The following is a 12827-nucleotide window of genomic DNA, read 5'->3' as shown; positions in this document are numbered from 1 at the left end:
TTATGGGTAACACAGTTCCTTTTGCCTCTTGTGACACCAGCTCTAAAGTCTTGGAAAAAATATACCTAACACCTTCCAGAAAAATCTCCAGATCATTCTAGTCTTATGTACTAGGCACTAATAGCTCTTCAAGGAGCAATGCCTTAAGGACAAAAACTGACTGAACTAGAGCATGTTTATTTTATTCAGCTGCCTTCTTCAGAAAGGAATTCCACCTCTTGCACTGCTGACTGCATGCAGTTAATGACTGTACATAGTGTTCGGACACTACCAAAGTTCTTGATTAAAGAAGTTTATTCCAATCAGTTCACAAAATTTACATTGCTACTAAAGAGGCAGTAAAAATGGCAAAGACTTGCAATTCACTGTTGGATTTAATATTCTTCACCTTCATCTTCTCCATCCATCGAGTCTGTGCCCACTTCTTCATAATCTTTCTCAAGTGCAGCCAAATCTTCCCGAGCCTCCGAGAACTCCCCCTCCTCCATCCCTTCTCCAACATACCAGTGAACAAAGGCACGTTTGGCATACATCAGGTCAAACTTGTGGTCCAGGCGAGCCCAGGCCTCAGCAATGGCTGTGGTATTGCTCAGCATGCAGACTGCCCGCTGGACTTTGGCCAGGTCACCCCCAGGAACCACCGTGGGGGGCTGGTAATTGATGCCAACCTAGAGGAGATGCGGAAGAGACCATGAGTTTCTTTGTGGTCTTTGACAATGACAATTATCAAAATCAGACAACAGGAGTTGATTAAAATTTGTCACTCACAAAACAGCACTGCATGAGAACCTAAATCTCCACATCTCAGAATATAAACCAGGTACCTACAGAAGAGCTCAGAGCAAATACACTCCATACACCCAGGACAGTGAATGAGAAGTCTAAGAAATCATGCCAGAACTGAGACTTGCCTTAAATCCAGTAGGACACCAGTCCACAAACTGGATGGTGCGCTTGGTCTTGATGGCGGCGATGGCGGCGTTGACGTCCTTGGGCACCACGTCCCCGCGGTACAGCATGCAGCACGCCATGTACTTGCCATGCCGCGGGTCGCACTTCACCATCTGGTTGGAGGGCTCGAAGCAGGCGTTGGTGATCTCGGACACGGAGAGCTGCTCGTGGTAGGCCTTCTCCGCCGAGATAATTGGGGAGTACGTCACCAGCGGGAAGTGGATACGAGGGTAAGGCACCAGGTTAGTCTGGAATTCTGTAAGATCCACGTTTAAGGCACCGTCGAACCTAAGGGAAGCAGTAATGGAAGACACTATCTGACCGATAAGGCGATTGAGGTTGGTGTAGGTTGGGCGTTCAATGTCCAGGTTCCTACGGCAAATGTCATAAATGGCCTCATTGTCAACCATGAAGGCACAGTCAGAGTGCTCCAGTGTAGTGTGGGTGGTCAGGATGGAGTTGTAGGGCTCTACAACAGCTGTCGAGACCTGAGGGGCAGGGTAGATGGCGAATTCCAGCTTGGATTTTTTCCCATAGTCAACCGAGAGGCGCTCCATCAGCAGAGAGGTGAAACCAGATCCAGTCCCTCCCCCAAAGCTGTGGAAAATCAGGAAGCCCTGCAAGCCAGTGCACTGATCTGACTGAAAGAGAAAATACAGGTGTTCAAGACATTGTGTGCATTAAGAATCCCCAATCAAGCTCAAGAAAGACAGCTCTGAATTCTGACACATACCAACTGTTCAAGCTTCAAAAATATGGAATTTATCCACCAAGAGTCAAGGAGGTGCCCCATGAAAAACAATACTCTCACAGCTGGTTTAAACCCCCTACATACTGGATGGTGACCACCAAATTGCTAGCTTAAAACTCCTTCTACCCCCAATTCTCAGCTGAGGGCATTAACAAGCAAGAAAAGCAGGAATATACAAAGTGTATCTATCTATCAATAGATAGATAAAATTCATAATATTCAATATGCATCTATCCCCAACGGTTACTTGGTATTCTCTATCTGCACAAAAACAGAGCAATCCCCCATCCCAGGGCTACTGTTCTAATGCTGCATGAGTGCCAAGTGTGTATCTCTGCTCAGGGAAGAGAGGTGTCACAGGCTATTACAGTGCCAGTCCCATTCACTCTACTCAGAAGACAAAACTAGACAGCCCTGTCCTCACCAAGAGGTGCCACATGATGCTCAGCTCCCAGGATTAACAGGGACTGCCAACAGCTTGTACAAAGAAATTATGACTGTTTTTCAGGTCAAAGTACAGCCTGCTGCAAACTTATCATTGCTTTAACTAGAGACTGTGGCAGTCAAGTGTTGAGAATAATCCCAGTTGTGATCTGCAAAAGGTGAACTTTACACTAAGACTCACATAACATTCCATATCAAAGCACCTGGGTTTTGTGCAGTGAGAATTCCTACCTTTGTAACACAGATTGGGCAATGGACATGCTTACTAAATATGGAACCCGAACCTCCTAAACTGCAACCTCCATAAGTTTGCCACTTGACTAAAGTACTGGGAAGGTTGAAAATATCCCAGTTTACTGAGATCTAGTATTTTTCTACTGTTATTACCATAAAATTAATCCAGAAATCATAATAGCAGGAAATGCAAACAGTAGTCTAAACCACAGAAGCACGCACTTATTTAAACTTCCTTGAGAAAGAGCCACAGCCAGAAACCAATCCTTCTCCAGCAGGAGCTAGACAAATCATAATTTTTGGTTCTGGCTTTCTGAACATGAAACTATATATGAAGGTGCCTCATCAGCATTTTAGGCCACTTGAAAGCCATATCTAAGAGGAATAATCCAGCCATTCTCAGCTGGCTAAGAATAAAACCAAATGCAGACTAAGCCCATAGATTCTCATACCACAAAGAAATTCAAGCACAGTTTAGAGGGCTATGTACTTGATAACTTCATTTCCAAACCCTGTAAAACAGATGTTTCAGAGCCTTCAGTAAAGAGGAGTCTTACCAGCTTCCTGATACGCTCTAGAACTAGATCAATGATCTCTTTCCCAACTGTGTAGTGACCTCGAGCATAGTTATTTGCAGCATCTTCTTTACCAGATATCAGTTGCTCAGGATGAAAGAGCTGCCTGTATGTCCCATTCCTAACTTCATCTGGGGAGAGACAAGATGTATATTATTATATAATATATAAATATTTTAAAGTTAATTTTCCATATAGACCATTGTTTTCAAACTTCTGATGATATCCAGAATAATGTACTTAAACCTTTAGAGATAAAAAACAACTACGTATCAGTAGGTGACCTCCTACAGCCTAAATGATGAATAACTAAGAAAAACTAAGTTACTGCTTAGGAAACTGTCCTATTTTACACCAAAGTTTAGAATTTTGACCTGTTAGAGCAATTTAAAACTGGACTATAGCAGCAGGACCATTCTTCCAGTTTTAGACAACTTAAGGCACATTTTGCATCTCAGCAGTTGAAATCCCATTTTTCCCCTTCACTTTCCAATCCCTCCAGGAGCTTCTGCATGGCAGGCAGAGCCAACACTGCTTGCATGTCCCTTTCTCTTGACTGTACTTTCTGCCAAAGGTAGAGAAGGGTTCAAAAGGAACAGGAGATGCTTTGGACAGTTCTGCAATTATCTAAACCCTGAGCTGTAAGCTGCAGCACACACAGCTGTGTTAAATCCACTGTGCAGATGCACATTTGGAGACTGATTTAGAGCCACTAGTTCCCAGAAACATGCACTTACACCCAGCAGGCTAAAGCTCTGTCCTACCAGAAAGGTACAAAGACATTCAGCAGAGTTTTGTCTCTGGTTTAGCTCAAGCCACTCTTGAGTTGAACAGCTCCCACTGCAGTATGCCATCCAATATTCTAAAGTATTTCTAAGACTGCATCAAAATAAAAACAATTTGGAAAAGTTTACCATCTCAAATATCCACGTGTCTAAGACTTCCTATAATACCACTCCACATTACAAAGGGACAAATATGGCTAATAAGGGAAAAATACAGAACCAAAACAAAATGGTTCTTTATCCTATGCAGACAGGGGTAGCGTGAGCCAGGACGGTCCTCGGGAAGTCACAAAACTTGTAGAGTTCAGAGGATCAGTCACTGGACTACAAAAGTGTGCCTGGAACAAAGGACTTAGGTGAGGGGACAGCTACAACAGCTTGCCCCAGACATACTAGCTGGGGTAGACTGTTAAAGACACTTGTTCAATTCCCAGACGTCCCTGCCCTATTTTGTGGTGGAAAGTTTGATGGTATTTTACCACCACATTCACAGAGGTGATGCATAGCACCATCCTGCTGCTTTCTGCAAGAGCAGCACTGATCTGGAAGGACAGGAATCCCTGTGCACACAATCCCCAGCTGCACAGCTGCTGCATGCACAAAGATGGGTTTTTCATAAATTCAGTGTATAGGGACTTGCAGCATGAATGGGGAGACTCATGAGCCCTGCCCAGGAAACTGGGGCAGTAATTTTCACATTAGCCAAGGAGGAATAACAAAGGGCAGCTAACTCCCAGACAGGCACATGATGCAACCTTTAACAAAAAGCCCTAACTTTGAGTATTACCAATCTTGCTCATCTACCCACACTACACCTGCATCACCAACAAGCACTGGAACACTCACTGCTTTCTGGCATTTGTTCCAAGACTCACCAGCTCCTCTGCCCTGTTTTGCCACCTGTTCTCCTTCATCTCATTTCTCAGCCGTTCCTGGTTGCTCAGAGCCACCACCTGGCCAGCAGCAGAGGAGACAACAGCCACAGGGCTCAGAAAAGCACAAAGCCAGACCTGAAACAGCTCCTGGGAATATTAGGCCAAGGGTGTCTGGGCTCATTTCAAAGTTACAGCCCAGCACTCCCACGCTTAAGCAGCCTCACAGCCTTCTGCTCCCCTGAGAGGTTCCTTCAGCCATGGTTTGGGTACAGAGGAGTAACCTGAGCACATTCACACATTTACCCAACTGTGTATTGCAGAAAGATAAAACACAGCAACTGCATAAGCACAGGCAACAGACCTCTGCTATAAGAGCCCTAAATCACTACTTGAGGCAAGACAGCCAAAAAACAGCTCCAGAAGAATTACTTCTGGCACACTGGTGAGAGGAAATCCAGGACTCCTGACACAATGGATGAAGGTCTTGTGAAACCAGCAGCTCACATTGAGCTGACAGTGCATCTACTGCCCCAGGATGGAGGACTGGTCAGTGGCTGATGCATGGGATCACATCTGAACACTAAGAGCCAGTGTTGCCAGAGCTTGGAACAGAACTCATTTTCAGGACTAGATTGTTTCTCAAAGATAAGGCAGCAGGAAGTTGAAGCACACTTTCAGAAGTCCCTGAATTTAGGCCAGCTACGGGGACTCATTTCTGCAAGCACTGTTCAGCTTACACAGATTGCTTTGGGAAACCACAGGAATCATTCCTGTGTACAATAAGGAATCTTCCTAATGATACATACTGTGTCTCTTAAAGAGGTTCTACTGACTGCAGCACACATTCTATGCCATACTGTTCCAAGGGGCTGTAACTGCTCCTTGCATAGCAAAAGCACAAAGCGTGTTCATGGGACCCATTTAACTCCACAGCCTGGCAGAAGGTAATGCTGAAGTTCTTGACAGCACCACAGTGCACATCCGCCCGTCTCAATGGACATAAAGCCAAGTATTTTCCACCACTAGGAAGGTGCAGGCAAGCTTTATGCACTAAAAATTTAAAGCCCCAAAGCATTTTTGAGGACTGGAGGAATGGATCCCTTAACCAAAACCCATGGCAGTGCTCTACAGTGCCTGGCACAGGTCACTGTTACCTATGACCGCAGGTTCAAGGTCCACGAAGACGGCGCGCGGGACGTGCTTCCCCGCGCTGGTCTCGCTGAAGAAGGTGTTGAAGGAGTCGTCCCCGCCGCCCACGCTCTTGTCGCTGGGCATGTTGCCGTCGGGCTGGATGCCGTGCTCCAGGCAGTAGAGCTCCCAGCAGGCATTGCCGATCTGCACGCCCGCCTGCCCCACGTGGACAGAGATGCACTCGCGCTGCGGGACAGAAACGCATCGCTCAGCACAAACAGCACGGCCCTTGTTTAGCAAACATTCAGCGCAGCCGGGGGACTGCCAGCCCGCAAAGCCATTACAACATTGGCCTCATTATCTTGGTGTTGGGGGCACTTGGCACAAAACACAACAGAACACAAAAGCCCCTTTGAGACATCATCAGCTCCACCTAGATAAATCCTTTTGGACATTACCATTTTTACAAGCTCATTCCTCTTTGTTATTCTTCAATCACACAGGAAGAGTCTGATCAACTCTTCGAAGTTCTTCAGCCAATTTCTCTCATCATAGCAAACTGAATATTTAGAAAAGCTGATGATCACACCCCTCACCGGCCTAAGTGTCCAGAACAGCATCGCTTAGACCCCAGCTCCAGGAGCACAGCTACCAGAGGCAGCAAAATCCTCCCAGGATCCGGAAGCACTTCATTTAATGTATACAAAACCAAAAAAATATTCTCCTGATCCCCTGAGGAAACTTTGCCATTCAGTAGGAAAGGCTTTGCCTGAAAAACGCCTTCACATCCCTCCATAAATACAGACCCATCAGGCCTCAAACCACGCTGCTGTACACAAGGTACTGAACTCAACACCAGAGAAAACTACCTCATGAAAGCCATGTAGAAAATAGTTCATGGCAGCAAAATTATCTGTTCCTACCCATTTATGGATTCCCAAGTTCCCTTTGATGTCCAGAGCATAAACCCAGTTTCTTTAATAATGCAGCACAGAACTTTAAATAGTAAAGGCCAAACCATAACAGAAACATCTCCAAACCCCTGGTCCATCTGTGGCATTTTATATCCAACATCTAGTTTTGAATGTCAGTAAAGCACGTTTTAGAAAAGCCTATGTAGACATCAGTTTAATGTGACTGTTGTCCAAAATTATGTTCAGACCCTATGACTGGATGGGACAATTCGGTCCCCTGGAATTCCAGGATAAGCAGGAGTACTTTCAGGCACAAGTACAGGCCAGGCAGAGAATGGACTGAGAGCAGCCCTGGGGACAAGGACATGGGGGTGTTGGTGGATGAGAAGCTCAGCGTGCCCCGGCCACGTGTTCCGGCAGCCCAGAACCCCCCACGTGCTGGACTGGGCTGGGCAGCATGGGCAGCAGGGCGGGGGGAGATTCTGCCCCTGTGCCCTGCTCAGGTGAGACCCCACCTGCACAGCTGCCTCCAGCCCTGGGCTCCCAGCACAGGAAGGATGTGGAACTGCTGGAATGAGTCCAGAGGAGGCCTGGAGCCCTCTGCTCTGGAGCCAGGCTGGGAGTGCTGAGGTTGTTCACCTGGAGAAGGCTATGGGAAGACCTTAGAGACCCCTCCAGTGCTAAAAGGGGCTCCAAGAGAGCTGGAGAGGGACTTTCGACAAATGGAAACAGCCTTAAAATGAAGGAGGATAGGGTTAGATTAGATGCTAGGATGAAATTCTTCCCTGTGAGGGTGCTGAGGCCCTGGCACAGGCTGCCCAGAGAAGCTGTGGCTGCCTTGCGCCTGCAAGTGTCCAAGACCAGGCTGGATGGGGCTTGAAACAACCCCGTCTAGTGGAAGAGATGAAACTGGACAGTCTTTAAGGTCCCTTCCAACACAAACCATTCTGTGATTCCATGATCTGGAAGTGCCTAGTCCACATCCATAGTCAATGCAGAAAGGCAGGAGCACAATCCTTTCAAACTCATGGGGAGCCCCATGAAATTAAAATTCGTTTTTTTTAAAAAAACAAACAAACAAACAAAAAAAACAACCAAAAAAACCCCACCAAAACCACCCGTTCTCAAGCACAGCACTGTACAGCTGAACTGTTTTTAAGCTCCCATCCATCCAAGCTGTATATTCTAATGTCCAGCACACATCCTCTCTGCAAGCAGCCTTACTCAGAGCTGCTGCCACACTTCTCTCCAAAGCCATGACACCATCACTCTCCAGGCTGAAGCACTGAGCTTGTCCAGTGCTGTCACGGCAGAGAACACACAGCCAACCTGCACAGCATGGAAGAGGTGACAGGAAAACTGGCTGCAGTGCCACAGAGACCAGACCACGGCAATGGCTCAGGAAGCATCCTTTTAGGAGAGCAGGACAGCCTGGAACGTTTCTGCAGGGATAGGAGAACAACACAGACCACCACATCAGCCTGGATCCTCACCTGACTGAGGTTCTCCATACCAGTGACCCAAGCCTTACTAGAGAAACCCCTAAGCAGCTGGAAAAGGTCACTGAAAGGGTGTGTAAGGACTACACAACAGAGATGGAGGGTGTAAAGAAGAAGGGTGTGTGGAGCAGCTGAAGCCATTGACTTGTTCAGCCAGAAGAGGGGAGATTGGACCATGATCTAGAGCTTCCTCATGAGCTGAGGCAGAGGGCTCTATGGTGACCAGTGACAGGACCCAAGGGAAGCTGTGTCAGGGGAGGCCTGCATGGGTATGAGGAAAGCATCCTTCCTCCAGAGAGTGATCAGACAATGGAACAGGATCCCCATGGCAGTGGTCACAACCCCAGGGCTGACAGAACTCAACACTCTCAGGCAAAGAGTGGGATTCTTGGGGGTGTCCTGTGCAGGGCCAGGAGCTGGACTCAATGGCTCCTGTGGCTCCCTTCCAACTCTGAATGTACAGCTTGGCAACACAGGCACTGACCATGTGCTACAGGTGCCACATTAAACCATGGCATGTTTACTTGGACAAAATACAAAGTTCAACACGTTGGGCAGTGACTCCCTGTACACCAGTACAAACAGTAAATGAGAGGCAGCCCTGCTGCAGAGATCCTGGAGGTTCCCACAGAAGCCAGCCTGAATGTCCCACAGGGCTCTCATGTCCTCAGTAGGGCAAACCCTGTGCCAGGGAACAAAAGGATACGTGGCCAGCACAGGAGAAGGCTTCCCTCTGCTCTGCAGGTGGCTCCAGGTCACGTTCTCAGAAGTTGCTGCAAGGCTCAGGTCTGTGTTAAGAAAAGCCTCCCCAGTGAAATGGTGTGGCCCTGGAACAGGTCGCTCGAGAAGTGGGAGGGGATCTCCATCCTTGGAGGTTTTCAAAACCTGGCTAGACAAGGTCAGTCACAAAGCCTGTCCTGGTGCTACTGTGAGTCCTGCTTTGAGAGTTCTTTCAACTGCTCTCCTACAATTCTACTAAGGACTTTTAAGCAGTATGTGGCAATTCAATGAAACACAAGTCTTTGTCAGACACTAACAGATTCTCTGCCCGTTTTGCACTGCATGGCCTTTTCACAGTACCAAGAATACTAAAGAATGAGGCTCAGATTTTATTCCAAAAGCATCAGCTCCAAGCTGGAATGACAGGCAACAGAACTGTCACACATTTTATCTCAGGGCCTTCACACATCACTGATGAGAGCTTCAGAATAAGGACTAAATGTATACACACAGCGCTGGTAAATGCTGCATCCAAGCCACTACAGAATCCTCTTATTTACTAATTAACACTAAACGCTTTCCCCACATGTATATACATTATTTGCAAGCACACAGTTTCAGGCAGAATTTCTCCAGCCCAGCCTGTCTTGTTTCCCTACAGGATGTGCTCCAGCTGAAGGGCACTAGCCTGTCCTGTCACTGCCCTTCCAGCAGTTGCTGCACTCACTGCTGGCTGCAGACCCCCAGCTCCTCCATGGGCCTGCTGGATCAGGCTCTATGTCCTCTGCACTCCCCAGCACGGTGCTCAAGGTCCAGCTGCACCTGCGAGAGGCTGATGGAAAGCCAACCTTCCTGAGAATGGCTGTGCCAGCTCAGACCAAACTCATCAGCACACCGTATGGAGGAACATTGTTTCCCTGGGATGGGACTCCAGGGAACCTGTATCCCTTGCATAGACCAGGGGCTGTGTTCATACTCTTGATTTGACTTTATTTGAAAACCGTGACAATGAACAGCCCTCCACATCCCACCAATACTCTAACCTAAAATCATTTTTAGCTCAACAAGTATTTCCCACACACTCACCAGCCTACAGCAGCAGTCTTGCTACATTTGTAAATCCATGTAACCTTCTGACAATCTCTGTTCAGAGATGTAGGAAGACAACACCCCCACATGCCCATCCCAGACTCCAGCTGTGCTGCCCAGCTGACCTGAACCCTGTCCTGTGGAACATCCTAGCCCCGTCACGCCTTTCAGATTACCCTTCAAGGTGACTCAATTTACCAGGTCACTCTCGCCAGGCAGCCTCATAAAGTCCTTGGGCAACTCTCCCCCCTCAGCTCAACCGCGGCGCTCGCAGCACGGACAGCCCCGGGGCAGGAGCGGGGGAGCGGCCCCTCGGCAACACCCAGGGCGGGGGGCAGCCTCCTGCCCGGCGCTGCGGGTCGCGCACGCCGCGCCAAGTGCCCCAGGGTTACGGGCAGAGGGAAGGCGGCCGCTCCCCCGCGCTCCGCGGGCAGGACGCCCCGGGGCCCGCAGGGACGGGCGGCCCCGGGGGCTGACGGTGCCCGTGGCGGACCTGCAGCCCCAGAGCCGCCCGCGCCTGAGGGTCCCACAGGCAGCCATGTTCTCGGCGAGGCCGCCACCATTTTGGGACGAAATGGCGGGAGCGACAGGGCGCGGGACGAGACGCGGCTCGGGGCAGCGAGACCCACAGCCCACCACGGCCCGGCGAGGCCGTCCCGCCGCCCATGCCGTCCCCCAACTTCCCGCTGCAGCGCGCGGAGCGGCGCCAGGCTAGCCCTGCCCCACCGAGCCCGCGCCCCACTCACCATGGCTCGGGAGCGCCGGGACAGACGCGCAACGTGTCTGGGCAGCACCGTAACAGCGGCCGCCCTCCCCGGGCTCACCTTATATAACATGGGGGCGGGGCGCTCGGCTCCCTGCGCTGTGCTCATTGGCATCGCGTGCGCTCGGCTGTGCGCCATTGGGTAACAGAAACGTCTGTCACTACCCTGCGCCAACTATTGGCTGATTCGTAACAAGGGGCGGGGAGGGGGCGGGGTTTAGTCTTCCCGCCAACGACAGCCGGCGCCTCCCTCCTCAGGCTCTGCTTCGGGCTGGGATGGCTGCGCCCCGCCCGGGGATGGCTGCGCCCCGCCCGGGGATCGCGCTGTCCGGAGCCGGTGGCTGAAGCGGAGGGGGCTCAGTACTGTCCACCCCCCGGGTGTTGGGCAAGGGCTCCGAGCTCAGCCTGCGGAGCCTAGAGCCAGCGGCCCTGGGACGCAGCCCTGAAGGATGGGGTCCCGTGGTGGCCTCCCACACACGGGTGTCCTGCGTGAGGGCTCTCCCTGTCCCGGCTACGCGCACTGACCCCGGGAAAAGCCATCAGTGAAATACTCGGGCAAAGCTGGGACCAAGGGCATGGGCACCCCGGGAACTGCTGGGAGACGGCCTGAGAGCCCCACATCTGCCTGGTGGGCACCCGGAGGCCCCAGTCCTCCAGGCGGGCTCTGGGTGCTGTCTCTGGGCTGAAGGAGGGAGGTCTGGACACATCCCTGTCCCGGAGGCTGCAGTCACCGGGGACAGCAGCGCCTGTGCCAGGTGCCGCTACCGGGATGAGGAGCCACAAAATGGAAAGGACTCAAAGCTAAAGGGCCAAATCCGGAGAGCCACGTAGATTCTACTGGAATCGGTGGATGTGGTGTTTGAACGCCCCAGTTAAGTTGGGTATTAAGTGGGAAGCATAAAACACCTGTAGTATATCTTAAGGGTTATATAAACAGAAATATTCCTGGCACTGCCAAACTCACTCCTGGGGTAAAAGCAGCTGCTGTGTGTGCGGGTCTGATGTTTGATTCCTGGAGTTCCATCCATCCTTCAGGGGCTCAGCACCAGCGCTGGTTTCAGGAAATTCCTTCTTTCTGCACTGAGCTGAGTTTGTGCAGCAGGAGAGGGACGTGAAACAATTTTGAACAATAACAAAGTAGGTTATTTTTCTCTTCCTGTGTAGATCTCCAGCCCTGCAGGCAGCCTGGAGAAAGGTTGTACTTTTAACAGGAGTGCGGTGGAATTGTGCCAGGCTGGATCTGTACATGGAGGGAAGGGATGAGCCCCCTCACTCCGACTGATCCCCAGGGCAGGGAGCTGATACCTGCTGAAGATGCTGCTCCTGCTGTTATCAACCCCATTGGGATCATTTGAGGCCAAGGCGTGGAATGAAACCTGTGTGGGTGGACCCTGAAAGAAAAAAGGGGCAAAAGCACTCCAGAAAGCAAGGATCAGAGGATCAAGAGAGGAAGTCAGAGGTGGAAGAAGGGGAAAACCCCACAAATAACATCGATGGAATTGTTTTTCCAAAGAATGATGCCAAGTGTAATGTGTGACTGAAAAACAGGTGGGCTATAAGAAAGCACTAAACCATGTTTAGGGAATTTTGCCATCCCCACACCAGAGTGGGGAATGATCACACAAATGAGTACCTGTGAGCTGGGTGATGGACACCAAGAGAAAATATACAGATGTGCAATGTTTTTTTAAAAGATAAGTCTTCTCTCTCATGTTTTGATCCTCAGCAAGCCCAAACTCTTTGCTTAGTGCCTTCAAGCTGGTATATATTTGAAGAGTCCAGTCAATATTAAACTTCTAATAATCCCCAACCTGTGCTCCAAGACACTTGAAAGAACTTCTCTTCCTGTTCTTTTCTCTCATTTGTTTTATCCTAATTCCTTGGCCTAACTTCACTGAGGCATGATCTTGGCTGCAAAGTGCCTTTAGCTGTGACCATCTCCTTAGTGAAGCTGTTTGGTAGAGAAGACCAGGATAGTCCTGGTTGTCTGAGACAGGAACAACTGAAATGACAAAACCATGGAATGGCTTGGGTTGGAAGGGACCTTAAGACTCACCTCATTCCACCCCCTGTCGTTGGCAGAGACACCTTCCACA

At 49.8% G+C, this 12827-nt stretch overlaps 1 protein-coding gene across 1 annotated transcript; it reads right to left on the bottom strand.

Annotated features, from left to right (window-relative positions):
* Window positions 1-276: 276 nt before the first annotated feature.
* On the bottom strand, window positions 277-10786 carry LOC136301117 (tubulin alpha-1C chain-like). Its single transcript, XM_066203976.1, has 5 exons — window positions 10715-10786; window positions 5770-5992; window positions 2938-3086; window positions 912-1592; window positions 277-668 (listed from the first exon to the last, which is right to left on the bottom strand). The coding sequence occupies exons 1-5, from the start codon at window positions 10715-10717 to the stop codon at window positions 375-377; spliced, it is 1350 nt and encodes a 449-aa protein (XP_066060073.1). The 5' UTR covers window positions 10718-10786; the 3' UTR covers window positions 277-374.
* Window positions 10787-12827: the final 2041 nt, after the last annotated feature.

The sequence above is a fragment of the Chamaea fasciata genome, unplaced genomic scaffold (assembly GCF_029207755.1).
Source record: "Chamaea fasciata isolate MVZ Bird 193981 ecotype frontalis unplaced genomic scaffold, bChaFas1.0.hap1 SCAF_25, whole genome shotgun sequence".
NCBI classification, from domain to species: Eukaryota; Metazoa; Chordata; class Aves; order Passeriformes; family Sylviidae; genus Chamaea; species Chamaea fasciata.
The sequence above is the reverse complement of the archived record's forward strand: the minus strand, read 5'-3'. Positions and strand labels throughout refer to the sequence as shown.

Coding starts and splice junctions, on each gene's coding strand:
- LOC136301117 (XM_066203976.1), bottom strand. Junction 3,087..5,769: donor CCTTGAACCTGCGGTCATAG/GTAACAGTGACC, acceptor GTCTCTCCCCAG/ATGAAGTTAGGAATGGGACA. Junction 669..911: donor GGTGTCCTACTGGATTTAAG/GCAAGTCTCAGT, acceptor CATCTCCTCTAG/GTTGGCATCAATTACCAGCC.